The sequence below is a fragment of the Ictidomys tridecemlineatus genome, chromosome 8 (genome assembly GCF_052094955.1).
Source record: "Ictidomys tridecemlineatus isolate mIctTri1 chromosome 8, mIctTri1.hap1, whole genome shotgun sequence".
Lineage (NCBI taxonomy): Eukaryota > Metazoa > Chordata > Mammalia > Rodentia > Sciuridae > Ictidomys > Ictidomys tridecemlineatus.
The window spans coordinates 72,424,817-72,452,197 of NC_135484.1; the positions used below are offsets into that span (position 1 = coordinate 72,424,817).

The following is a 27,381-nucleotide window of genomic DNA, read 5'->3' on the forward strand; positions in this document are numbered from 1 at the left end:
CCCAGGTGATCAGTGCACAGCTGAGGAATAAAAGCTGTATACCCAGATGATCTGCTCCCCAATCTCACCTGTATCTGTCTAAATCAAGTTTTTTAAACATAAAATTAGAAAACTACCTATTACTTTCAATTCTTCACTAAGGCCTGAGTTGTTGCTGCTTCTTTAACAACAGCTACAATAGACAAAGCAATGAACCCACAGACCAATCATACACCCCATTGGTTTTTGCCAATTCTCATTTTTACTGGCAGCTGCATTTCAAGGAAAATCTAGTGAACTGCAGGGAGTAGGTAATGGGGGCTTCTCAAGGTATCAGTACATCCAGACCACTGCGCAAAGCAGATAATCTACAGCATCTGTTTAGAATGGGACAGACAGCAAAGAAGTCACAGCTGAGCCACAAGAAACCCTCAAAATGCAAGTACTCTGTTTACAAATCCACTGCCTGCCCTCTGTTTGAGAGTGAAAGAGCCTTCAACCATTCAGTGATCTTCTCCAGATCTTTAATAAAGATTCAGTTGTAGTGCAACAGAAGTCATGGGAGAAATAAAAACAGCTATCATTTATTGAGAACCTAAGTACGAGGCACCAGTCTGGGGGTTTTATGTCTATAACTTCATTTAATTCTTATTGCTCAAGATGAATGATCATTTCTTTTTCTTTTCAAAGTTTCTACCAGAAGTTGAAACAAACTATAAAGAACACTAGGAAGAGAATTTTTTCATGAGGAAACCAAGTGACTATTAAGAAATACATATATTTTAGTACTATTTTTCTATTACTTGCTGTATTTTGACATTATATTACTGCAACTTGCCCTATCTTTTACAAGAAGAAGAGGAGGAGGAGGAGGAGGAGGAGGGGAAGAAGAAGAAGAAGAAGAAATATTTGGATATGCAATGTTTTAGCCTTTTTAATTATGGAGTGTTGATGACTAGTTTATAAATTTAATCCAGGGGGAACAAAAGCTTTGTTAACCTGTTTTCTCACCCTCATTACTTGCACCATGCGCTTGTTTATTATCTGTTAGAACATACTCCTCATACGGTTTGAAATGAAAGGATGATCCATCTCCTCATTACCGACCCTCTGCTTGGTGACGAAAAACAAAATGAAACATATGAACAAAGGAAAAATGCCTTCCTGTCATTTCTCAGCCTTCTCTGCCGCTGCTCAGCTGGGATGTTAAAGATTGAGGTTTAATGAAAGAAGGTGAGAAGGTGAAGAAAAAGAGAAAAAAAAAAAAAAGCCCTAATGAGCATGTGTTTAGTTGTATGGAAAGATCACTGAGGAGCAGCAGTGATTTTCTTTGTGCCTAGTATAACACAGCGTCCCCCAAGGTCAAAGAAGTGCCTTGTCCTTCCTTTCTCACCTCATTCCTTCATTTCCCATCCTGGCAACCAGCTTCTTCACTTGAAGACAGCTTCATGAAGTTTAATTTCTAACAGTGAAGTGAAAAAGTCTCTCCTCTTTCATCACCGGCTTGGGGTTCTTAACAAGCATGCAGGGGTGGAGCGGGAGATTTAGTAGGTTGCTTGTGTCACTGGTGGAGCATCCTCAGAGTGGGCATTTGAGACCTCACGCTGTGCTGACAGAGCCCAGGTGGTCTGCAGATGCAGACACAGGGACACTTACCCTTCAGATGAAGAATGAAGAAGCCAATTCCCACGGAGCAAGGCACAACCACTGCAAACACAAATGCTTTATGGTTTTAAAAGAGAGCTGATAACAGCTGTTGAAACTCCAGAGCAATGCTTGGAATTAAAGTGAAATCGTGTCGCCGAAATATCATTCCAAAAATGTCATTCATCAGTGAGCATTTCATCCCGATGGTGTGAGCATCCCATTGAAAATGTCCAATTCAACATAAGGGCCAAACTTGGGCCAAAACCCCAAAACTCTAAAGGAGAATGATGTTTTTTGCTTCACCAGTTCCTAAGCCAGGGGATCATTACTCACCCCTTTGGGGAGTGGGAGAGAGGCACGACACCATAACAAGTAAAACAAGAAACCTTAAAGGGCTCTTTTCAGATCAACAGCTGTCTCACGGAGGCAGATGCTCCTCTAACGTTCTCTGTCCAGTATAACTACAAACATACTGGCAGTCATGAATTGATATCTTTCTTTGAAGTTGAAATATGCAGTCTTAACTGTGCTCTCATTCTCTATATTTCACTGAGTGAACAACCTAAATTACACAGAACGGCAGTAATTGGCTCATCATAGTCCTGTTCTAATTTTAAAAGGATAAAGATCTGAAAATCCAGACAGCCTAGCGCTGGAGGAACTAATAAAGCCTGTTAAGGGACTGCCAGGGTCTTTTCCCACAAAGTTATGGGTTCAAATTCAGCCTAGGTTTGTAGTGACCAAGGACCATTTTAACATTTTGTGTAAAATTTATGTGTCCTTAACATAATGTTCCCAGTAGGGATGCTGACAGCTTGCATTTGTCATTCTTACTGATTCTCTCAAAAGTAACTGTAGATGGCCAGACACATGTGGAAAATAAATCATTTCCTTTCATAGAAAGGTGATACTTGCAAAATGTGAAGTTCACATTACTAAAGAGCATCTTGCCTTCATGCTATCTGCTGCCTACCCCTCTTCCAGCTTCCCCAGCTCCAAGGGAAAAGTACAGAAGTTCTTCAACTATCAATTTAATATCTGATGAGCCTGGAACAGGTGAAATTCAAAAGCTATACATGCAGGACCACCAGAACAGTATTTTCCAAACAACCTAAATCTCCCATTTTTAATAAAGCATTCACTTATGGTGATAAAATGCCAGGTCACAAGCCAAATTTTGACTCCTTTACTGAGCATTATTCTTAAGCTCTAAATTGAAACTCAGTACAATTCTCCAGATGTCAGACTCCAGTCTCCCTCCAATTTCTGTCAACAGAATAACAAGCTAAATAGTTATGGCTACTAGAGTCACTCCTTGATCAGATAATTAATGATTGACTTAGTCCACCAGTCACTTCAGCCAATCAACGAACAGACTTTCAGGTAGTCAGATCCAAGATTTCTGCTTGGAATTTCTTTGGATTCAGTGGGGGAAAAAATGCCCTCACTATTGGTCGCTATAAAGTGTCTCTATTAGGAATGATAATCAGATTGTTCCTCTTTATTAAAAAGCAAAAGTTGGTGTTGGATGAGTTGAGATATGAGATTTCCAAGGAATACCTTCCACAGGTTGTAAATGGTTCTCACTTTCAGATATGATATTGACCAGCAAGAGGGTATATTACTGTGGGAGAATGTCCTAAGGGGCACTACCAGGGCAGTCAGTGTTGTCTATCTAAGTGCTGTTAGACAGCTGTGCCTCCCCAAGTGCATACACAGCCCAGCTGTGTGGGTGGGAAATCCAGCATCCATGTGAAATCCTGTTACTGGAAAGCTGGAGGAACCCAGCACCTCCAACTTATTCTGAGACTGAAAGATGTCTCTGTCACAGCGAGAGCATTGTTTGAACCTGTACTGCCAAGCAGTGGAGGGATTTTGCAGTTATTTCTTGTCAAGACTCTTGGGAAGTCACAGAAATTCGCAAATGTTTCCTTCTGCCAGGGGTTTGAGGTGAGGGTAAAAACAACCATGACTGCCAAAAGAAAAAAAAAAAAAGTCAAATAATGTTGATACTTCCTTCCCCTCCATTTAAATCTCCAGAAAGTTGTCTCTGTGCTGGGGTGGTCTAGAGATGACAGAGTAGAGTCTGTCCCTAAATTAGAAGCAGGTTTAAGGTCCATCAGGAATTCCACACGTATCCACCCATCTCTCAAACATTTGTCTGCATATTGATGGGTCCCTCAGATCTTTATTTGTAAATGGTATTCCTTCTAACTACTTAGTAGAACTTGATCTTTCAGCTACGGACTCTCACAAATGGACAGTTCTCCAAAAGGCACATGGGAAATACGTTTTCTAACCTAAAGCAATCCAGGGGGATTTTCAGAGACAGAACTAGCGCTGTGCAAAAAAAAAAAAAAAAAAAAAGCCTTTCTAGCCTTGGCCTGTTGTTTCCAAAGCGATTTCAGCCTTCCCTCCTCTAAGTCCTTGAACCACCCAGTCTGCTGCTTCCTGTCCACCAACGTTCCTTCTTTCCTTGAGAGGCTCGATTCTTGTCACGTAGTCCAAGATATGGGCCCAGACATGTTATCATTGCTGTTGGACTCTGGGTTGGGGTAGGACAGTGGAGGTCGCTCTTTTGAGTGTGGTGAGGGATGCCCTCTGGGCTAGACTTCTTTGCAAGATGTCATAAGATGAACGCGCCGCGAATAGGAGAACAGGAAACCGAACCAACTGCCCTTGGCAGGGCCCCTGGGGCCGAAGTGAAGTGGCTCCATCAGGTGGAAACCGCGCAGTTCTGTCTTACCCAACTTACGAGAGATCAAGATATCTAAATAAGCACGGCCGCTGCCGCCACAACCCTGTCCGAGACCCGGGAAGGGGGAGGAGAAGCGCCCATCTCGGCTGAAGCCGCGGCTGGGGTTTGTTTGTAGGTTCGCAATTCACCATGATAAATGTAAAGACCAATTAAGGTTTGATCCGTGCACACGGGAGGCAGACGGCGGCTGATAGTGGAACCAATTAACGAGCATGTCCCCTAATTTCTGCCGCGGCCGCCGGGCGCACCGCGGATCCCCAGGCGCCCGTGACGGCCACCCCCGAACCCCGAGAGGCTCCCCTGCCAGGCCCTGGAGGGGTGCGTCCTCCGCCAGCAAGAAGGTGCGAGGAGTGGGGCCTCGGGTGGCTGGGGAGGGGGCGCACCGGGCAGGGAGGCGCGGAGCCAGCCGCCTACGGAGCCCAACTGTTTGCAGCCGGGGACTGGCGGGTGGGGCACGCCGGAGTGGTCGCGCTGGGCGGGGGCGGCGGGGGCTGCAGAAGGCGCCCAGCGCGAAGCCAGGCGGTGTTCCGGGGGCGGAGGACAGGTGGCCCCGCAGCCGCAGCCAGGTAGCAAACGGCTCGGGGGCTGTGCGGCGCGGTCCCAATGCTTGGCTTATCCCCGGGCCCGGCTCGCTGCGGCCCGCCGCGGGGGCGGCCTAAGGGAGAGGGAGAGGGGCCCGCGGCCGCACCCCCGGGTTCGGCGTGCCTCGGCTTCTCCCCTCCTGCTCCTTTTCCCCTTGTGGCTAAACCCGCGGCCCCAGACGTGACCTCGGCGCAAGGTGTTGTTGCTGCGCGCAGCCCGGGCGTGCGTGATTAATGGCCCAGAGGTCGGGGGCGGCTCAGGCACGACCCCCTTTTTGGCTCGGCCAGGGTGTAAGGGTATCCGGGAGGAGAGAGGGGTCATGGCCGCGGGGTCCCCCGGGAGCGCTGTGGCAACGAAGGAGCGACGAGGAAGGGGGAGGAAGAGGAGAAGTAGGTGACGCCAGAGGGAAAGGCTACTCCCTTTGGCCTCGAGGCCAGTGTCACGGCGGGTACCCCGCGCCAGCAAAGTTTGGAGCCGCGGGCGCCGCGCGCGGGTCCCTCCCCGCGCAGTTCCCTTGGCGGAGTCTGTGCCGCCGCCGCTGCCAGGGCAGGACAAAGGCTCATTAACACGTGATGGGACCGCGCTTCATAAATGGGACTGAGAGGGAGCCAGAGGCAGAGCGCGAGCGGAGGGAGAGGCAGGGACCACGCGAGCAGGGCGAGGCGACGGGCGCTCAGGCTGGCGGAGACGGGCGGCCCCACGCCGGGCCAGGCGGGGCCAGCGGGAGGACCCAGTGAAGAGCCCGAGAAAGGGGCGAGGCTCAGTGGCAGCCGGAGCGGAGGGGGCGCCAGTCCGCGTTACTGTCGCGGGCAGGCGCTGGAGGCAGGGGACGCCGGCGCGCGGACCGACTGACTTACTGACCGACCGCTGGAGGCACACCCCGCTCCACCCCGCCGGCGCCACCTCCCCACGCTACTCCCTCAGCCACCCCTTCCTTCTCCACTTCTTTTCCGCCTCCGCTTCTTCTAGGCTCCCGCGGAGCCTGTGCCTTCCCCTGGCCCAGGCGGGGCGCCTCGACTCCCTGCAGAGCTCTCCATAGAGTCAGGGGGGACGCTTCCTTCTAGCGGAGAACCTACCCCTGAGCTGGGCGAGAGGTGCTGAGGGAGCTTCTGCCCTGAGGATCAGGGGATGCGAAGGGTAAGACCTGGCAGAGTTGTGTTTGGAAATACTTTTTCCGCCTCCTGCCCCTTTGGCTACTGACCACTGTGTCCTGACCATTTGGGTACCTGCCCCCAAGTGTCCTTCGTGGAGTTCTTATTCTGGGAGAGGGAATCGTGTGTCGATGTTTACTTAGGTGTATAGCCTCAGACTGCTAACTGTTGTCTGTGCTACTTCTGGAGGTTTCTACCATTTACTATTTATCGGATGTGTGTGCACCTGGCTCTCTGTATGCACTGATGTCTGTTTGTAGAAAATGTGTAATTGTGCATGTTTGAAAAACAGGCGCTTGAATTGATGCTTAATGTCTCTAAACCTTATCAGCAATGAAATATTCCCAGAGAAATAACATCAATCTCTGCATCAAACGTAAAAAAGACTAAATAAAATATTAAATATCATGTTAAGAAATGTATGTCAAATAATAAACTTTTGACATAGAAAAAATAGCTATAGAAGCCACTTCTAGGAGAAAAAAGAGCATAGTATTTAGTATTTAAATGTAGATAGAACCATTTAACTCAGAGCTAGCCATTAGATGAATAAAGTTGATGTTGCATTTTTGATAAGGTTCACAAATCACAAATGGATCACTCCCGAATGCAAATGTTTGCTGTGATAGACGTGAAAAGGTGTCGTTTGGTCATTTGAAAGTTTGAAAGCAATATGCATGATTCTAATTTTAATACATTATCTCGCAAAGGTTTTAAACTGAACAGGTGAGGAAAAAATAGTAACCTATTAAACATTCTGCCTTTGATTTTAAAAATTTTCTTCCAAATAAGAGCTAATCCTGCCTTTGTTTATCTCTTGGTCTATTAACCTTCCTTGAGCATTTACTCCAATAAGATTTTAGAGCAGGTTTAGTGGTTTTAAAAGTGTTGAAAGATATTTCTGTGGGTCCTCTAACTTCTCATTTTATTACCAAGTTAATATCTTTTGAACAATGGGGGAAATGCTATTTCTTAGAGGAAACTCAGTGGACATTGAGTATCAGAGGGGGTCACTACTGACATCAATCTATTTTGCAGAATATTGAGAAGCTCACAGCAACCAACCTTAAGGTTCCCATAGGACTTTATCTGATTTAAAGTGTTGCTTTTCTAATCCTACCCTCCTGACAGTTTGCAAGGGAAGATATACGGATTGATTTTTCTCTGTCCCTTTTCTTCCTGCTACTCTTTCCCCCTCCCCCACACTCTAACTCAGTTAAGAGCAATTTTATCAAAATAAAAGGCCAGGTATAGTTTCTTAAGAAAGCAAATAATTTTCTAATTATATTCATACATGAACAGAATGCATGCACCACCAGAATGTTTAAAACATTGCACACTGCAGGCAGTTATTTGCAGGTATAATAACAGTTACCTTAGTTGGGCAAGAGGCTTCATGTTAAGCATGTTTTAAAAAACTAATGTATATTAGATTATCAGGAGAACTTACTGTAAATGGAGTGTTTTTGTTTCAAAGATGTCTCCCGCACCAGGCGAGGAATACTCTTGGCTGAGGTATGTATCAAGTGTCTAATGGGGAGAGGTCTCATTGTGTTTCTATGCCTACAGGAGGGTAAAATAATGCCACAGGGGGGGAATGCTCAGTTATGACCCTTCAAAAATAAAATTACTATGCTTGCATACTCATTGTTAGGGAGGAAAATTAGATATTTATACCCTGAATTTTAATAGCATCAATCTGTGTCTATAAATGTATATTGTGATTAGAGCTTTAATTAAGTCATAGGTGATATTTAATTTAGTGTGCAAAGTTTTCAATTCTGGTGAAAATCAGATCTCACATTGGAGTAGTGCTTGGCTTTGTTTGTTATCCACTGTTTTCTGTCTTTTTCTGTTACCCTGTTCCCAGTGGACTATGTTCCTCTCTGTCTTGCCTGTGAGATTGCTCTTCTCTAATAAGCCTAGCTGCAGGATCAGTGTGTTCTTTTTGGCATTTCAAAATGTTAAAATAGTGAAATTGTTAAATGTTACCAAGCTGAAACTGCTGGGAATGAAATTCTCCAAAAGAACCACTACATTTGTGACATATTACAGTCTATTTCTAAAGAAAACTCCTTGAATCGGTTTACCTATTTTCTCAAGAAGGAAGCAGCCCCATTGATTCTGTTGATAAGTATTTAGTATGCAGTGTCAGCTTATTAATTGCTAAGGCAAAGCCTGAGAAACTCTTTCAAAACAATTGTGTGACACTCTGCTTTGCTTTGACTCAGAATTAACATTAACCACCAAGAAATTTAGACAGGCTCCTTGGTTGCCTTGCATATTAGTTTTTGGAATTAGAGTTGGAATACTTTACTGGGTAAGAATAAACTGTTATGAAATGGAACTTCTAATATCGGTTTAGAATTCACAATGTTTACCAAATGTTTCCTCCGAGAAAACAGTTGGCCTAATAATTTAAGGGATTATTTCCCTTAACTAGCTATCCAGGAATGCTGAAACAAACAAACAAAAGTAACAAATTGAATTTGGAAATACCTAACAACATATAATTAGTAAAATGAGATTTGGTTATAGCTTCTTGAATTTAGTTAGTACTATGGAGCCTGTCCTTCAGGTTGCTGTCTGTAATTCTTAGCGTAATTATGTTAGCTCAGTTGCATAAAGAACACAGATGAGAGCTTGCATTCCATGCTTAAAAGGATGCCGTGTCTCCCCCAGTGTAAGTCTGCCTCTTCTATTTTTGTGTTCATCATTTTCTAATTGAACTGACAAATAGAATGAAACCAGCCTTTGGATATAAATTATTTATAATTCTGCTTTTGACTCTGAACTTGAACCCAACATTGTTTGAAAAACTGTACTAGGGCCAGGTTTACATATTTCATATCTATATTTCTAGCAATAGCCAGATCTGCTGGATTATCTCTTATTGACTGAAGATTGGTAGAGAACTTAAAGAAGAAAAAATAAAAAACAATTTGTGTATTTTGTATTGGCAGAATTTTAACTTCGTATCTCCCTCACCCATATCTCCAATTTGTTCTTGATCCTGTTCTCATATGAAATGCTGCTAACTTTGTGCATTAACTGCATGAGTGCTATTTGGGGAGGAGGGTTCTGGGGACTCAACACTTTGCCACTGAATTGCTATTTAATGCTCTGACAATCACTTAATTCATTTATCATGTATAGTTGTATGTTAATTTGGCTTCATCTTACAGATCAACTCAGATTTCTCCAAAATATTTTCTGGACCAAAAGTAATGATAAGCATCATTCAGAATATTTCTATTAATACTGCATTATTTTAGACAGCTGGATGTGTAAACACTTTTATGTACATATATAAATAAACTTCTTCATAGATGTTGCCTTTTAATATAATTGAACACATCTTTATGATTTTAAATGAATTCTACAAATTTGGAGAAATATTCAAGTTCAAAGCAACTGTGCAGATGGACACTGAAGACTCAAGGCAAAAAAGAAGTATTCACCTTGAATCAAAACACGGATAGGAGTTTTCCAGGATAGGAGGAAATTGTTTTCCAGGATAGGAGGAAATTGGTTCCAGGCCCATGTATTCTAAGAGTCTTGCAAATATGCCAGAATGAGTACCACATCATTGGATTATAATTTTTTTTTATAAAACTAATGAGTTTAAGACAGCTTTTACCAGTCATGCTAATTATTTATTAGTTTTAGAAGTTAAGTCTATACCAATTAGGAAAAAATATAGGTTATTACCATTTCACAAAATGCATAGTAAGATAGTTGTATTTGTTTTATATCTAAAGTGTTATAATGTTGTATCACAAGGAATTTAAAACTTGAGGAAATTTGTGAGGTGGGGGGAAGAGGGTTGTTTTAGTTGTCTTCATCACTTCTCTTGTTACTATTCAAATTGTGTGATGTTAGATGGACTTCTATCTCAAACTTGCCCCGTAGATAATAGAAATGTTTATGATGTAACAGTAATAATAGGTCAAAACTGTTATGTAAAGCAATCAATGTGATTATTTCTAGTTCTTAAGGTAAAATATTTACTTCCTGAGTCTTATTTCTTTACTGAACATGATGTCTTATGGTGAAATAAAGTACATTCAATTGTAATAGTTATTATAGGACAGTTAGTTGCATAAATAAGTATAGTCTTAATCGAGTTTTCATTGATTTTTTTCATGTATTTGAAGTGTTTTCCATATGGATTACTAAAGGATAAAGTTGAGATAGCCTGTAATCTGAAAGCTTCATTTGGATAGGTTAATTTAAGAACTTAGCAACCATGGAATTTTGAAGTTCATAGTTGAGTTTTTATGGGTTTATGAGGAAAGAATTGTTTACTCCTTAAACCTGAGCCAGTGGGTCTGGCAGAGTCATTGCATTTGTTCTGGGAATGCTATGGATTTTGTTTGGGTCTCAGCTGGAGAGATTGTCACACCTGCATGTTAGGAAATCTTTCAAAGTTTTGTTTTCTTTTATCTTGATTTGTTTTTGAATAAATGAGTTGAGACTGGTTAGATGGGAATCCTTGTTTTTCAGACAGCTCAGTTTTTAACCCATTGTGCTACTTCATTATATTCAGTAAATTTTAAATTAAGTTTCACAAAGTAGATTTTGCATTTTTTGAATGCAAGAAGTGATTTAAGTTCCCTTTTCTCTAACCCAAGTGGCAAATCTTTTTTTTCCTAAGAATACAATGTTCTTATTATATTTGAACACATCTTTATGATTTTAAATGACAATGTTTTAGTTTATCATTGAATGTTTTGTTTTTCCACTCTTAGTTAGATAGTTGGATTCTTTATTGTTTAAAATTTTAGTTGATTGAATAGAGATTTGATATCTTTGGCTTTATTCCTCACTCTTTTGTCAAGTCTGAATAACATTTTAAATTTTCTTTTAACTTCAGGAGATAAAGTGCAGTATAGTTCCCAAAATTTGATAATGTAATAATCTATTTTTTTCCCTACTAGCAAATTCCATGCTATTGCTTTTTAAAGAAAAGCAGAGGCATTTTTCAAAGATGTGCCAGGCAATCTGTTGTGGTGGTTTAATATACCGGCAAATGCTTTCACAAACTGCATATGTCCATAGTATATTTAAATATAATTAAATATGATATAATTAGGAATTCAAGTTTTTCAAAATTTATGTTTAAATGGTAGGGTCCCCTGTTTTCTTCATCCATTCTTTTGGACCATGTCTTTAGAGAAGAAAATTGAAATCAATCTGAGTTCTGTAAATTGAATTAAGTTGTAAGGAGTGTTACATTCAAACTGTTGATAATTCTAATGTGTTTTAAAAGAATAAAAACTTGCTTTAATTAATCTCTACTTCTATGGACATATGTACTAAGTATTTTCACAACACTGATTTGTATAGCAAGTAAATCAATACCAGTGATCTCCAAAAAATTATTTAGGCAGTCATTCTTTGTCACCCATGTTTGCTTATTTTGCAGCTATATTTAAAAATCAAATGTATTTGTTCTTTATAAGAGCGGTTTATTTCTGCTATGACCTGAGTATTTTGGTTTATTCCATACTGGCTGGTAAAACGGACCACATTTTCAAATTATTTCAATGCGTTGCTGCCAGAATTTGTAAATGTTTTCTCTAGCTTTTGTACAACTGGTGAACAAGTATATATGGAGAGAGAAAAAGGAAAGCCAGACAATTTAACACATAAGTAAGCAAAAGATTATCCAAGGAATTTTGTGTCTCTGCATGTGTGGATACTTGACTTTGAAGGATGCACAACTACTTTTGGAAATGGCATCTTACTTCTTATTTAAAAAGGAGGGGGGATATTTGAATGATTTTTAGCTATCAGTAAGGTAACTAACTATAAGTAATCTATGGTCCATTTTTATTGATTAATTAGAGAAGAAACAGCTTTCGCAGGGTCATACATTTGAAGTGCTTTGGGACACATTTCCATATACTTATAACTTGTAAGTATTTTAAATTTTTTTCGACCAACTAGAATCAGTGTAAATTGTATAATTACTAGAATAATTCTTTAAAAATTTGCAGTGCAACTATGTCACTTTAGATACTGCAAAATTGCCATTTTAGTTTGTCATTTTCTGGGCTCATCTCTTTTAATATAATATTTTATGGTTTGGGGGTAAAGATTAACTGAAGCAAATGTTTCTAGCTTAAAAAAAAATAAGCTGAGATGTTAATTACTTTTAACTTTTTTCCCATTCTGTTAAGTTCAGTACTCATGGATTCCTTCCCAGTGGTGTTAAGAGAAATAGCTTAGCACTCCAATAAAGCTTTGCATAGGCTTTGTAAATAGAATTAGGAGAAAATGGTGTAGAGTTTTTAAATTTATGTCTGTGTGCTGTGTTAGTACACATTACATCTTGAAGCCCCTTTGCTGGGTAAAATGTTTAACAATAAGTGTCCTGAAAAAGTCTAGAGAAGCCCCGATTGTACACTGAGAAACCTGGAGAAGTTTCCCTCCCCTTATACTTATTTTCAGGCCAGATTAACATTATTCTGTTCCATCAAATGGGAATACCCTGGTTTTAAAGATCTGTCAGAGTCTACTTTATTATGAGCAGGTTCTCTTAGCACTTCATTTCAATGATCTAAAAACCTATACTCAGAATATTCTTTCTTCCTATCTAACAATTCTTAAAATTTAATTCTATTTCTTCTCCTTAGTTTTTTTTTTTTTCCTGAGTTTCTACAATCTTTAACAGTGGTTTTGAAACTTCAGAATGTGTCAGAATCTTCTGGCATCCTGTTAAAAACACAGATGTGCCTCAACTCTAGTGTTTCTAATTTCCCAGATCTGAGCTGGAGCCTGGTAATTCACATTTCTCAAAAGTTTTCAGATGATGCCTGGTACTACTGTATGGTTCAGAGACCACACTTTGAGAGCTGTTGACCTGTAGACTACCTTGTGTGCGCTTACAGACAACTATGTGACTTCTCAGACTATTTTCTAAAATGCACACTAGAGTTTTCAGCTCATTTGCATCAGTCTTTATCTTCCTAGTTCTTTATCTTCTTGTCACTCTTTCTGAACACTTTCAGTTTCAGCTCTGTTCAGAATCTCATAACTGAATCACAGAAACCCTAGAAAGAGTCTGACCTTGGATGCATACAATAAAACCACCTCATGGTTTCAGTGGCATAACGATTCCACACTTGAATCCAAATTGCATGCTTACTTCTAAGCCACAACTGCATTTCCAAATTATATTTTACATTCTTACTGAAACCGAGTACTTCTACTGCTGTGTGTATATAATTATTTGCATCTTGAAAGCACATTTTTCTGTTTATATTTTACATTGTTAGTACACACTGAGACTTTCCTAAATATTCCAACCAAAGTGGGTGAAACAGAAGTGCCTAGTTTCTAAAATATGTTTCCCTGGATTTAAGCAATAATAAAAACTTATTTTAAATTATTTCAGTGAGTGAAATAATAATTGGAAGGAAATTGAATTATTTAGGAAGTCACTGTGTCCTCAATTTGAGTATTTGAACTAATATTCACTTGTGAAATGTTCTACTTCACTCCCTATATAATATAAAATTATTTTGCATTCTTTTTCATCATAGAATTATGACCTGTATTGGTAATTTAATATTTAGAAATGGGAAAGCCCAATATTTCATGTAATAGAAATGTGTTGAGTTTGTTATTAGAATTGATTTTGGGCTCCTGAGAACTCTCCTCTTACTTTTAGCATCTCTTGGCATAAACATTTATTTTCAGCAGAACTGCTTTTCTCTACTTATTCTTAATTACTTTCTTGAGGCAAAATTCCAAATATTCACAATTAATTTTTGTCAATATATTAAATTTTCTCAATGCCCCTTTACCCGAGAAAAGTAATTAGAAATTTGGGTTTTGTAGGCATTCATAATAATCCATTTGAACCCTCCATGACATATTTTCTTATTTATATTTTAATTAATTCAGTTGTAAAATTCATAAAATGTTGTAGCAGGAGGAGAAGTTGCTCAACCAAAGCAAGAACTATGTCCAGTGAATAGAATAACAAATTAATTCCCAAGGGCTTATAAAAAGGGCTTATAAAAGCCACTCCATCTAGTGGTTGGATTTTCACATACTTGTCTTGACAAGTTGTTTTGAAAACACAGTTGCATATAGAGAAACCCATTTGGGAAAGATTAATGTGTAACATGTGCTTGGGGAAAGAAAAATTATTATAATAATTTCATGTGTTGTCTTTAAAGTTATATCAACAGTGTGTAATTAGTATTTATCCAAGGTTGTGTGTGTCCCAAAAATCTTTTATGTATCATTGTTATGTGACTAATCGTTGCAGTTCATAACACACACCCAGAGTGAACCAGGATCAGAGTGAAAAACAAATATCTGGTTGTGGCCCGTAACTTTCATTTGATACTGAGAGAAAAGATCCTAGGGTAGATCTTTGTTGATGCATTTTATCTAATTTTGACATTTGGGGACTTTTTCAGATGCATGTTTGTATGGAAACCAAGAATCAACTTTAATCCCTAACAATCATCTGGATTTTTGACAAAGAAAACTATTCATAAAGCCATTATCTTAAGTTAGATCTGTCATATTGCTAATGCCTGCCTATATCCATTTTGTAAACAGAATGCCTACTCTGTGCCAAACCCTGAGTTAGGCAGAGGACCTGCAAGACGGGTCCCAGCTCTCAAAGTGTTCATGGTCTGGAGGGATTAGACATGAGAGACTGCTACAGAATGGTTCGGCATTGCCCGTTGTCACTTGCGGCAGAGATCATCAATGAACAGCCCATACTCTTTGGTGGTTAAAATATCCCTATTACGCACTTTCATATCCTATTCTTTCATCTGTGGGACGGGATAGACAGATGGGTGGGCTTTATTTAAGGGGTGGGGTGAAATGGAGAATCATTTCCCTTGTTTCCATTTACTCAACCTTTATATATTACATAAGTGTGAAACGTGTATATATTTCAGGAGTGAATCACAGAAAACATGCATGCTTGGAATATAATGTCTAGTGGTAGGCACAGACTACATGCCCAGTAAAAATGAACTAAATAAAGCATGTGAAGGCCTATAACTCTGTATCTATCAATCACATTGCTGTGGTAACACACCTTTATCTTATTGGGCACTAGAAGTCTAACAATCTTGGAGTCAAACTAAGGTTTATACAATTTGTCTACTGTGATTCTAGGTCAGAACTTAGGAACTGGCCAGAGAGAATCTTATTCCCTCTGGATCTAAGAAAAATGCATAGCTCATGGTGGGAACTTGATGGATTTCAAGTGAGAATCTCTCCACCACATAGAGAATGGACATTACAAGCTTTTGTTGACTTGTCTTGTCTTATTCAGACTAAAGAAGCTCTCCTCTTCATGTCTCATGGTGTTGTGGAGGGGTGTCATTACCAACCGCTGTCGTGGTAATTGACTGATGAAGAAAAAAAAAAAGTAAATAAAATGGAACCACCTTTCCTAATTAAAGATAAAATAGAGACAGAGAGGACTTAGATTTTATATACTTGCCAATAATTTCTGCAAACAATGTGCTAATCCAGAGTTGGGATTTACAGTTTATAGTTGATTGGCATGCTTTGTTCCTGAAGACCTTAGGACTTGCTTTTGATGCTGAGATAAAAGATACTGGCATAGATCTTTGTTGATGCATTTTATGTAATTTTGACATTTGGATACCTTTTCAGATGGATGCTTATATGGAGACCAAAACTCAAGTTTAATTCCCTAATGATCAGCTGACTTTTTGGCAAAGAAAACTAGCCATACTTAAAAGCCACATGAAATACTTACATAAGACTGTCTTTATCTCACATGAAAGATTTAATCATTGAAACTATATATAGTTGATCACCATACTTTGCCCCTGAAGACCACTGGTAAAGAATGTGTTGCAGGTGCTATGACCAATGTTTTTGCTCTCAACTGATCATTCATATTTTAGTTGTTCATCAGGTAAAATTATCATGTACTGTTTGTGACCTCCTTCCCCCAAACAGACTCTTCCCTTTCCCTAGGAATCAAAGAAAGGGTTTCTTACTATATGGTTTCTATATCTCACAGTGAAGAGCAGGCACTTTGAATTATGCAGACCTGGATTTCAGCCCTGCTTCCACTGGTTGGAGACCTTTGGCAAAGCATTTTTACCTCTGTAAGACTCAGTGTTTTTGTGTACAGAATGGGGATTGTAATAACATCTATTTCACATAAATATTAAAGAAAAATAATATCCTACTTAGCATGATGACTGGAACATAAAAATATTCAGCTATTTCTTAAATTAAAATATTTGAAAATTGAGATTTTCTTTAATGTCCATATTTGTTCATCTAAATCTCAGATTTGAAACTGAAAGAATAAAACTGAAGTTGGGCTTAATTTGTATGTGCATGGCTTAAAAATGAAAATACCTCTTCTTCAATAGTTGGAGAAGAAACTGAAAGCTATACCACACAATTGGATATCATATTGTGTACCTATGATATCTATTGCTGTAGAGTACTTCATAATGAATAGCAAAGATAAGAGCCTGCTTACTAGGTCCTACATAATTTATGGACCAGAATAATATATTGCTTTCTACTTTTAATGACGAAATCTCACATGCAAGATAAGGACAATCTTATGTAGTAGTTTATGTATGGACCATGGCTTTTATTGAATTGAAAACTGCATGTTCTCGGTTAAGGAATGGGTGTTTTCCTTACAGACTGTGTGGAAAACATCTCTCTCTTACAGAATAGGCCAAGGCACTTAGTAGGAGGAAACATCTAAATGGCAGAGCAAAATTAAATGGTGAAAGAAATTTGTTACATAAATCAACAGATAATTTTATTTGTATAATTAATTCATCTTTGTGACAGGCTTTTCATGTAACATCATCACCAAACTGTGCCTGAGCCTTTTGTAATTTCAATGCATCATTTTCTTAAGCCCTGAAATTTAAGATTTAATAAGGATTAAATTATTAATTAAATTAAGATTTAATAAGGATTAAATTATTAATTATTAATAAGATTTAATAAGATTTAATAAATGTTAAATAATAAGGAATGTTTTACATTGAATTTTTTGAAAAGAAATACAGCTTTATAAGTTTCTTAATGTCTTCAGTTCCTTTTAGTTGATATATTTTCATGGAAAATCTAATATTCCTATTGTTAGAAAAGAAAAAAACAAAGAAAATGGTGCCTTTAATAACTTCTATATTTTTAACAAAACATATGAGGAGCTAAAGCTTTGAGAGCCAACCAAGCATTACCACTGTAATGGAATTTTCTTTTATATATAGAAAAAGGAGCTGACATTAGTACCAGGAATAAGGATTATGCATTTTTCCCTGAATTATCATGTTAATTAAATAAATTCTTTATTTTATATTACTATAGTAGATGATGTAAAAAAAATGACCAAATTGCTTCAGTAATTCCAAACCACTAACAATTAGGTAAGATTTTGAAGAGATTCATTGCCCAATCAACTAACACCAAACCATCATGCATTATGTTATGATGTTGGCCCATGAGACCTGCTATGTCTATTGAGGACATAACTTAGATATAATGTTGTTATAAGAGTCAACTAAAATTTTTCCTACTAACTTTAGAGAAATAAATTAGCTAGCTATTTTTCTTGATTGAATTAGTAGGAACCAGACTTATTCTCAGAAATGAATGGAAAATAATGGCTATATCCACTGGGACCTTCATTCTCTTGAGCCCTTCACATGGCTCTTTTATGAGGCAGCTGAGTAGAACCCAGAATTAACCAAGTAGGGGAGACAGCAGGTTAAGCAAGAGCCTGGACCTCCTGCATCTGATATCATGGACCCCTCTCTCTGTTCAGACACTGTAAACTTGGTATCATTTCCTTAAAGCATTTGCAAACTTCAAATATTAGAGAAGAGCAGAATATATAGCTATATCCAGAATCATCAGTCCTTCTGTTACTTCCAAAGAGTTTTCTGCTTTCTTGGACACAAAACATCCTGCACAGAGCAAATACTAGCCTGCTTATTATTTCCCTAGAGATGCCACACAGTCTAGAACAATAAGAATTTTGACTCCAGATGCACATACCTGAATATTGAAATGGCCCTCTAAAATAAAGAAGGTCTTCAGTGGGGCAGTGAAAACTAAAATAACTATGGTTAAATAATATTGATATAGAAGTGGCTGTATTTGAAATCTTGTTTTCAGGACTTATGTCACACTCAACCTAATCAGAAACCTTTAAAATGGTAATAAAAATCTGGACTCTGGATAAACATTTAAAATAAAAATAAAAAAACCTCTATGCTGTTGCCATACCCCAAAATTCCTTTGATGACATCAGAGCCTGTAGTTGATGAGACGTGAACTGTGTTTTTATGGGGGAAGAGGATAGCAGAGAGGCAGGTGTGCAGATAGAAGGACAGAAAGAACGGGTGAGGTGATTCTATTTAATTTGAAGTATTTTTCTAAAAAAATTAACACATTCTAATCATTTTATTATTACTCTAAAGACATGATTTATAGCTTAAATTGTTAGAATATGTTGGTTATATTTTTTAAAGTATAATTCTAAGAAAATCTCTTTAACAATCATCCTTTTACTATACTCATAATAAAAACCAACTGCTTCTTTAATAGGTACATCCACACACCTTGTTAAAAATTTCCAATTATGATTTTCCCAGTAGCAAACAAAAACAAAATTAATGGCAGCTACCTCCCCCAAAGCCTAAGCTATATTGCTAATGAACTCTCAAAGAAAACTCTCAATGCAAAAAAATAATAAGGTGGAAATTACTGTAATAATCCAAATGTAGAAATAAAAGAAAGAATTATCAAAATGTAGAAAACAGTTTTCCTGCCACGATCCCATGAACTGCTAAAATAGCCTGTGCAGTGTGGAGTTTTGACATTATGAAGATCTTTGAACTGCATAAAATCCAAGTTTTCTTTTTAACTATATTCTTTTTATTTTAATATTTTTTAGTTGTAGATGGACACAATATCTGTATTTATTCATTTATTTTTATGTGGTGCTGAGGATTTAACCCAGTGCCTCACATGTGTGAGGCAACAATCTACCACTGAGCTATAGCCCCAGACCTTAAGTATATTCTTTAATTAAAGTTGGCTTATATTGGACAGAAATTTCTCTATATCTCATAACTTCATGCCCTGGCTTAGATTTTAACAAGCTAATTTGTTTTAATGAAGTGTTTGGTGGCATTAATATGGGAAGTTGTGATCACATATGCAGTATCTTCCTGTGGAGAAATAACAGAACACGTGTTTTTGTTTTTGTTTTTGTTTTTGCTTTACTGAAAATAAGGTCTATGATCCTTTGTCTTTATTGAAGAAGCTTGATAGCTCTCAAAAATATTGACTAAAATTTTAATCCTTGGGGCCATCCCTGTAGGCAGATTTACCTAGATAGGCTGGGATAGGAAATGGTGAGTTAGGAAATAGTGTTAATTACTATTGGCAAAGTGCCTTATGTTTTTAAGAGGCTGGAATATTTGAATATAATATGCAAATGGCTTTGATAAAGTTTATGTTAATTCTTAAAGCAGCACATAAGGTCTAAAAAGAGAGACTTTGGAGTCTGAGAAACATGAACTCAACTGCAAGAAAATTCTTCACAATCTGGGTAATTAATATCTAAAAACCCTCACTTTGTGAAATAGTAATTATAAATAAGCACCTGATAGGATTATAGTAGTTTAATAATAAAATATCTAAAGTTTCTCACATGTCTGAATATAATAAATACTCAGTGAACATCCCCTCCACTATGTATGTATCTCCTATTTGCTATATGCTTTAATCATTGAGACAAAACGAATAAGTAGCCTGTGATCAAGTTAAGGTAGTGCATACTCTTGAGATATAATTAGCACATATAGTATTATAATAATAATTAGTATAGGTTATATATTCTTGAGATATCATTAGTATATGGTCATAAGAACTAATTGACTAATATTTATTGAAGACTTAATTTTTTGTTATATGCTAAGGGTCTTATGTGCATTTATTTTCATAACAATTCTGTGATTTAGTCATGACTGTCATCACCATTATCCCCAATTTGCAGGTGAAATACTGACCTTAGAAAGATTACTTCCTCAATAACATCTGACACTTATCTTGGTCTGCTAACTCCTAATGCAATGTTCTTTCTGTTGACTAGTGCTTTGGCTGGTTGAAATCAGCAGGGAAAATAAGGAAAATAGATGTATAGTCATACCTCTTCTTAGCTCAGAGAGAGAGAGTGCATCAAAAAAGCAAAGAGCAGGAGTGCTAGGCCTGCACTGTTGAATGTGGTAGCCACTAGCCACATTAAGCACTTGAAATGTGGTTGACATCTGGGTTGAGTCCTAGCTCTACCACTATTTTAGATGTGCTAATGTCAAATTACCCATTCTGTGCCTTTCTTCTAAAAACAGGGATAATAACAGCATCTGCCTTATAGGGCCATGAATAAGTGAGTTGATATATAAAAGGCTCAGAGTGCCACCTTCCTGTAATAAGCCCCCTTTATGTGAACAAAGGGGGGAAATCAGCAAGAGTTAAGTGATATACCTGACTGTAGAAGAGAGGGAGGAGGAGGTTTTACAGTAAGTCCAAGGTAAGATTTTAGGTAGTAAAAAGATTACTTGCAATACCCAAAGAAATGTGAAAAATGAAAATGTTGCAGCATTATTTGTATTAACAAAAGATGACAAATATCCAAAACATCCCTTTTGTAGGAGGTGAGGCACGTTCATCTAATAGACCTTAATAGAGCAGGTGTTAAATCAAAAGGGAGGTTTTATTTGTTAATGTGGACTATCTCAATGCATACTTTTTTTTTCTTTACTATATCCCCAGCCCATTTTATTTTGAGACAGAGTCTTACCAAACTATCCAGGCTGGCCTCAAACTTGTGATCCTCCTGCCTCAGCCTCTTGAGTAGCTGGGGTTACAGGTGTGCACCACCATACCCCACCTTCCCAGATTTAATATACCTTCAATGAAAAGCAAGGTTTTAAACAGTATGTGTAGTATGTTACTATTTTAAAAGGGAGTATAGAGGGTACAAATATATTATATATATCTTGCTTGAATGTGTATGGTAAAAAGAATTGACTTTTCACCGAGTATTTTTTCTGTAACTTTTGAATTTGAACCTGGTAAGTCATATATATACATACACATACATATTTTTTATATATACATATAAATTTTAAAATTAGATTTTAAGTGAAAGTATTGGGGAGTTTGTCACTTGAGGGAAAATGTCTTAAGGACAGAGGCCATGGACTATGTGCCTAGAAACTATTTGGAAATGTAAGCTCCAGTTTTGCTTTTTAGGCCAAATGTTCATTGAGTTATCTTCCTATTCTCAAATTTTAAGAAAGGCAAAGAAATAGTATTAAATCACTGTTTTCAATGTCCAATCAACTGCCATCTTACTAGGTTCTGGTGAGCATTTCCATGGGTGCCCCGCTCTCTCCTCCTGCTCTCAGGCTGGTAAATCACCTAAAGGTAGAAAGACAACATTCTGTGTTTGGAACTGAATTCTAGTTGTGAAAATAAATATGTAAATACACATTTAAATGATGAGGCCTATGACAGAGGGATAAACTAGGGGTTCAAGTTGTGCCTGGTGGCAAGGACTGGTCAAGAAAGTCTCAGACATGAAGTAGCATTGGCACAATTTGGTGCAATCATTACAAGATCAATTTAATAGGCAAGGATCTTGGAAATGAGTGTTCAGGCAGAGGGAAGGGAAGAGGAAGAAGGAAGGTGGCAGGTGTGATGGTCTATTCAGAGAGCAGAATGTCATCTTCCAGGACCAGGAAATTGTATGTTTTTGTGTGAGCTCAAGATGTTTTTGTGTGACCATGTAAGGAACAGCTCTCATACACCATGACTATCTTCTGTGTCTCCTTGATTATGGATGAAAGCTTTCACGTGTGAGTGGAATAGTTTAGCAAACAAGTTTGCAAATAGCATGAGTTGACTCCTGAGAAATAGCCCAATGGTGGCACACATAGGACATGTTCTTGAAGAGATGAAGAGGTGAGAAAGGAGATGACAGGGACCCTAAGGACACTGAGAGTTAATTGGAGCCAGGCTGAGGTTGGGGCTCAGGAGAGGCTTTAGGTAAAAGAACCGTAAAGCTCTGGACAAGCAGGTTGACTGTTGGGATTTGGCCTTATTTCTGCATCCTGTATTTCTGTAGCTTCAGCAACCAGCCTTTGCTCCTAGGCCACTGCCCTGATTTTGGGTGGGCTTAGCACCCTAACCACATTAAGTGCCTCTGTGTTGTTTGTATCCTGGAACTCCTGTCTCTGGAAAAGCAGCCGACTGTTCCCAAGTGCCTTGTACTATGTCAGTGCAGAACAGTGTGCAGAACTGGCTTGAAAGCCCAGATTAAGGGGAAAATCTAATTTTCCTGACTAGTGACAAAAGTTACCCATGGAGGATTAGGGCCCTTGGTTTGTCAGTTGCCTCCATACTGTGCTTGGGCAGTCTTGGAGGGCTGAAGCGAGCCCTTTGGCTTACCTGTCATATGAGTGCTGGGGGCTCTTGCTTTGTTTGCCATTTGGTGGGACAGTGCCAGTGTTCTTGTTTACCTTGCCCCCCCATAGTGCCTGTCATGTAGCTCCTTCTTGAGTATGTAGACTATGTAATCACATAGGCCACATCATCTAGAATGCTGTTAACATCACCTAAATATAGCATTTTTATAACACAAATGGATCAGGCAGCTCCTTGGGCTTGAAACCTTGATTCAAATAATGTGCTCATTTATTTTTCACAATGAGAAGAATACCTCTCCCATCTTGAATAGAAAAGAACATTTTTTCACTCTATTTGAATGCATTCAAATATATATTTGCGGTTTTGCCTTATTTCTGCATCCTATATTTCTATAGCTTCAGCAACCAGCCTTTGCTCCTGGGTCACTGCCTTGATTTGAGTGTATATCAGCCCAGACTAAGGGAAAAATCTCATTTCCTGAGTAGTGACAAATGTTACCCATCGAGGATTAGGGCCCAAATAAAATAAATAAATAAATAAATAAATAAATTCAAGATTTATATTTGAATGCATTCAAATAGAGCACCAACCAACCAACTTATTTAGAGCCTCCTTTATGTGCCAGTCAGCATATTAAATGTTGGGAGTTAAATACTAAAATAGGTAATGTCCCCAACAAAGTCCTCAATGAGCTTGTTCTCTGGTGAGTTAGAGGAAGGAGCAGAGCAAATGCAAACACAGAAACACTGAAAAATTTAGTAAGTGCTATGACAGAACTCTATTTGGTTATTCTGGGAACCCCAAAGAGAGTATTTCATCTGAACATGGGAAGCAAGGAGCTAGGGGAAGTAGTGACACCAAACTGATGTGGGGGAGATGAACAGGCAGAAAGAGAATGCTTGGGCAGAAGAGTGTTAGGATAAGTAGGAACCAGAGCATTGAGCTAAAAAGCAGTCAGTTTGATGTGTTTGTGGAAGTGGAATCCATCTGGTACAGCTCACATGGTGAGGTTAGGGGTGCTGAGGGGAGGGCTAGGGAGACAGGCAGGGCTAGATCACAGGAAGCTTTTTATTGCAATGACTTCATCCCTGGCAGAGAAGTTGAAACAGGGAAGTCACATAATTATCCATGTGATTTCTAAAGATCAGGCCAATAGCTGCATGGCAATGATCAAAGAGACTAGGATCAGAGAAAGACAGGAAAACTGATTGGGTTGCAGGTGCCCTAATTCTGGCACACACTTGATTATGGCCTGGACTTGAGAAGGCAGACTGTGGTAAGGTGGGCCATATTTCAAATAAGTTGGTTGGTTGGTGCTCTATTTGAATGCATTCAAATATAAATCTTGAATTTATTTATTTATTTATTTATTTATTTTATTTGGGCCCTAATCCTCAATGGGTAACATTTGTCACTACTCAGGAAATGAGATTTTTCCCTTAGTCTGGGCTGATATACACTCAAATCAAGGCAGTGACCCAGGAGCAAAGGCTGGTTGCTCAAAGAGACTAGGATCAGAGAAAGACAGGAAAACTGATTGGGTTGCAGGTGCCCTAATTCTGGCACACACTTGATTATGGCCTGGACTTGAGAAGGCAGACTGTGGTAAGGTGGGCCATATTTCTTATTTTATGTCTAATCCAAATCACTTTTTCTTTTTTAAAATTTGTGACATTTAGGGTATTAATTTTAAAATATTTTCTTTGATTCTGTGTCCTTTCCCCATCTACACTGTTCCTACCTATTCTTGGCATAAACATTCTCTCCTTGGGGAAGCCACCTTCAACCCCCTGGATTGGATGTTCCCCAGCATCCTGAAGTCTCCAGGGGGTAGCTCACACTGCACTTGCTCCTAATTACTGGGGCAGCCGCCCATCTCCTCTGTTGGACAGTACACTTCCCATGGGCTCCTTGAAGCTGTCAAGACACTAGTGTCTAATCCAGTGCATGGCACATAGTGGGTGCTCCATAGTTTGTTAAATGGATAATACAATAATAAATTATTAATTCTAATAAGCAGTTTATTTTATCAGGAAGACTCAGAACTTTTAAATTTATTCGAAGATAAAGGCTGTCAGGGACCCTAAGGACTCTTGAGAGTTAGTTTCCATAGTGCGTTGTGTTTAGGAGTAACAAGTAGCAATTAATAAGCAGAGTACTGGCTCTTAGTATAATTTCAATTAGTATAGATACCATGCTATACTTCTAATGGATTTCATAAACTAGAGAGATGAACAGCCATTTTTTTAAACAAGCATTTATATAAAATGGTGAGATCAGTTCTCTAGCTCTTAATTTTGAAACACCAATTTATTTAACTTAAAACTGAAGTGCCCTTAAAATGTGGCCCCCTCCTCTTAGTTGTCCTTATTTCCAGAGCTGTCTACTTGGAAAGTCTTGGACTCCACTAGGCCTGGTTCCTGTCCCCTCTGACCCTTGTGTCAGCAGAGATTGCTCTCAGGAGGCATGCTTCATCCTCACCCTTCTCAGGTATTCAAGGTCTGGTTTGCCACCAGCTTCAGTACAAGAGTGGGCATTGTGACATTCTTCTTGGCTGCTATAGACATTTTAGAAGTTCATCTCAGCTACAGCTCGGTCCAGAACATCTCTTCTCTGGGGGAGGAAACTTGCCTGGTGGAGCAGATCTTCCCACCATGGCCTGGAGCTGCCTCTTGGTTTTAGCATTTCCCTCCTTTCCCTTTACAGAAACACACAGATTGCAACTCAACACCTGATTCTGCATTTTTTTTTTTTTTTGCTTTGGTTGTCTTACATATTTATTCCCACCCATCTGACAAGGTAGTGTTCCAGATGCACAATTGTGTCACATGTGGGTGAACTCCCTGCCCCATTGGCACGGGGTGCTTTGTATGTGGCCATAGAAGCAGAGTGGTACACACTTCCTATGGAATGCACACTGTAGCCAGGGAATACTTCATTTACCTTGGCCTGCTTGATCCTGGAGGCCCAGTCAGGACTTGTGCAGTGATTCCAATCCAGACAGCTTAAGTAATAAAAGATGTTTCTGATGTATGCCACTCCACCCCTAGCTTTGGGGGAGGCTCTCCCCTGAGTGACTGGCGCATTGTGTTGACAGAATCTACAAGGACCTGACCTGTATTCAGAGACACAATGACACGTCATGATGGCATCTGTGTGTGTGTGTGATGTTTTTATTTTTCTTCCTGGTTTTCTCACCATTCAGTTTATCTGTTTTCCCTCTTGTTAGGATCCCCTCCTGCGATCTCTTTCCCAGTCACTTTGAGTCTGGCCTAACCGAAGGCTGAGGTTATGAAGTCGATCCTAGATGGCCTTGCAGATACCACCTTCCGCACCATCACCACAGACCTCCTCTACGTGGGCTCGAATGACATCCAGTACGAAGACATCAAAGGCGACATGGCATCCAAATTAGGGTACTTCCCACAGAAATTTCCTTTAACTTCTTTTAGGGGCAGTCCCTTCCAAGAAAAGATGACTGCAGGAGACAACTCCCAGTTAGTCCCAGTAGACCCGGGAAACAACATTACAGAATTCTACAACAAGTCGCTCTCATCCTACAAGGAGAATGAGGAGAATATCCAGTGTGGGGAGAACTTCATGGACATGGAGTGCTTCATGATTCTGAACCCCAGCCAACAGCTGGCCATCGCAGTGCTGTCCCTCACACTGGGCACCTTCACGGTTCTGGAGAACCTGCTGGTGCTCTGTGTCATCCTCCACTCCCGTAGCCTCCGCTGCAGGCCTTCCTATCACTTCATTGGCAGCCTGGCAGTGGCAGACCTTCTGGGGAGTGTCATTTTCGTCTACAGCTTCGTTGACTTCCACGTGTTCCACCGCAAAGATAGCCCCAACGTGTTTCTCTTCAAACTGGGTGGGGTCACAGCCTCCTTCACTGCCTCTGTAGGCAGCCTGTTCCTCACGGCCATCGACAGGTACATATCTATTCACAGGCCCCTGGCCTATAAGAGAATCGTCACCAGGCCCAAAGCCGTGGTGGCCTTTTGCCTGATGTGGACCATCGCGATTGTAATTGCTGTGCTGCCTCTCCTGGGTTGGAACTGCAAGAAACTGCAATCTGTCTGCTCAGATATTTTCCCACTGATTGATGAAACCTACCTGATGTTCTGGATCGGGGTCACCAGCGTGCTGCTGCTGTTCATTGTGTACGCATACATGTATATTCTCTGGAAAGCTCACAGCCACGCAGTCCGCATGATTCAACGTGGAACTCAGAAAAGCATCATCATCCACACGTCAGAGGATGGCAAGGTACAGGTGACCCGGCCGGACCAAGCCCGCATGGACATTAGACTGGCCAAGACCCTGGTCCTGATCCTGGTGGTTTTGATCATCTGCTGGGGCCCTCTGCTCGCGATCATGGTGTACGATGTCTTCGGGAAGATGAACAAGCTCATTAAGACGGTGTTTGCCTTCTGCAGTATGCTCTGCCTGCTGAACTCCACCGTGAACCCCATCATCTATGCTCTGAGGAGCAAGGACCTGAGACATGCTTTCCGGAGCATGTTCCCCTCATGTGAAGGCACTGCGCAGCCTCTGGATAACAGCATGGGGGACTCGGACTGCCTGCACAAGCATGCGAACAACACAGCCAGTGTTCACAGGGCTGCAGAAAGCTGCATCAAGAGCACGGTCAAGATCGCCAAGGTGACCATGTCTGTGTCCACAGACACGTCCGCCGAGGCTCTGTGAGCCTGATGCCTCTCTGGCAACACAGGAAAAGAAATTCATTTTTTTTTTTTTTAA

General features: G+C 39.6%; 1 protein-coding gene across 4 annotated transcripts; it reads left to right on the forward strand.

The window, feature by feature from the left end:
• The first annotated feature begins 4,174 nt into the window (after positions 1–4,174).
• Cnr1 (cannabinoid receptor 1) lies at positions 4,175–27,381 on the forward strand. Of its 4 annotated transcripts, none has more exons than XM_021726015.3 (2): positions 4,175–4,725; positions 25,844–27,381. In XM_021726015.3, exon 2 carries the CDS (start codon positions 25,906–25,908, stop codon positions 27,325–27,327), a length of 1,422 nt encoding a protein of 473 aa, XP_021581690.1. In that variant the 5' UTR covers positions 4,175–4,725; positions 25,844–25,905; the 3' UTR covers positions 27,328–27,381. The 4 variants fall into 4 exon arrangements, with proteins under 4 accessions (XP_021581690.1, XP_021581691.1, XP_005324777.1 ...); XM_021726016.3 differs by lacking the exon at positions 4,175–4,725 and adding an exon at positions 4,879–4,950; XM_005324720.4 differs by lacking the exon at positions 4,175–4,725 and adding an exon at positions 5,160–6,103.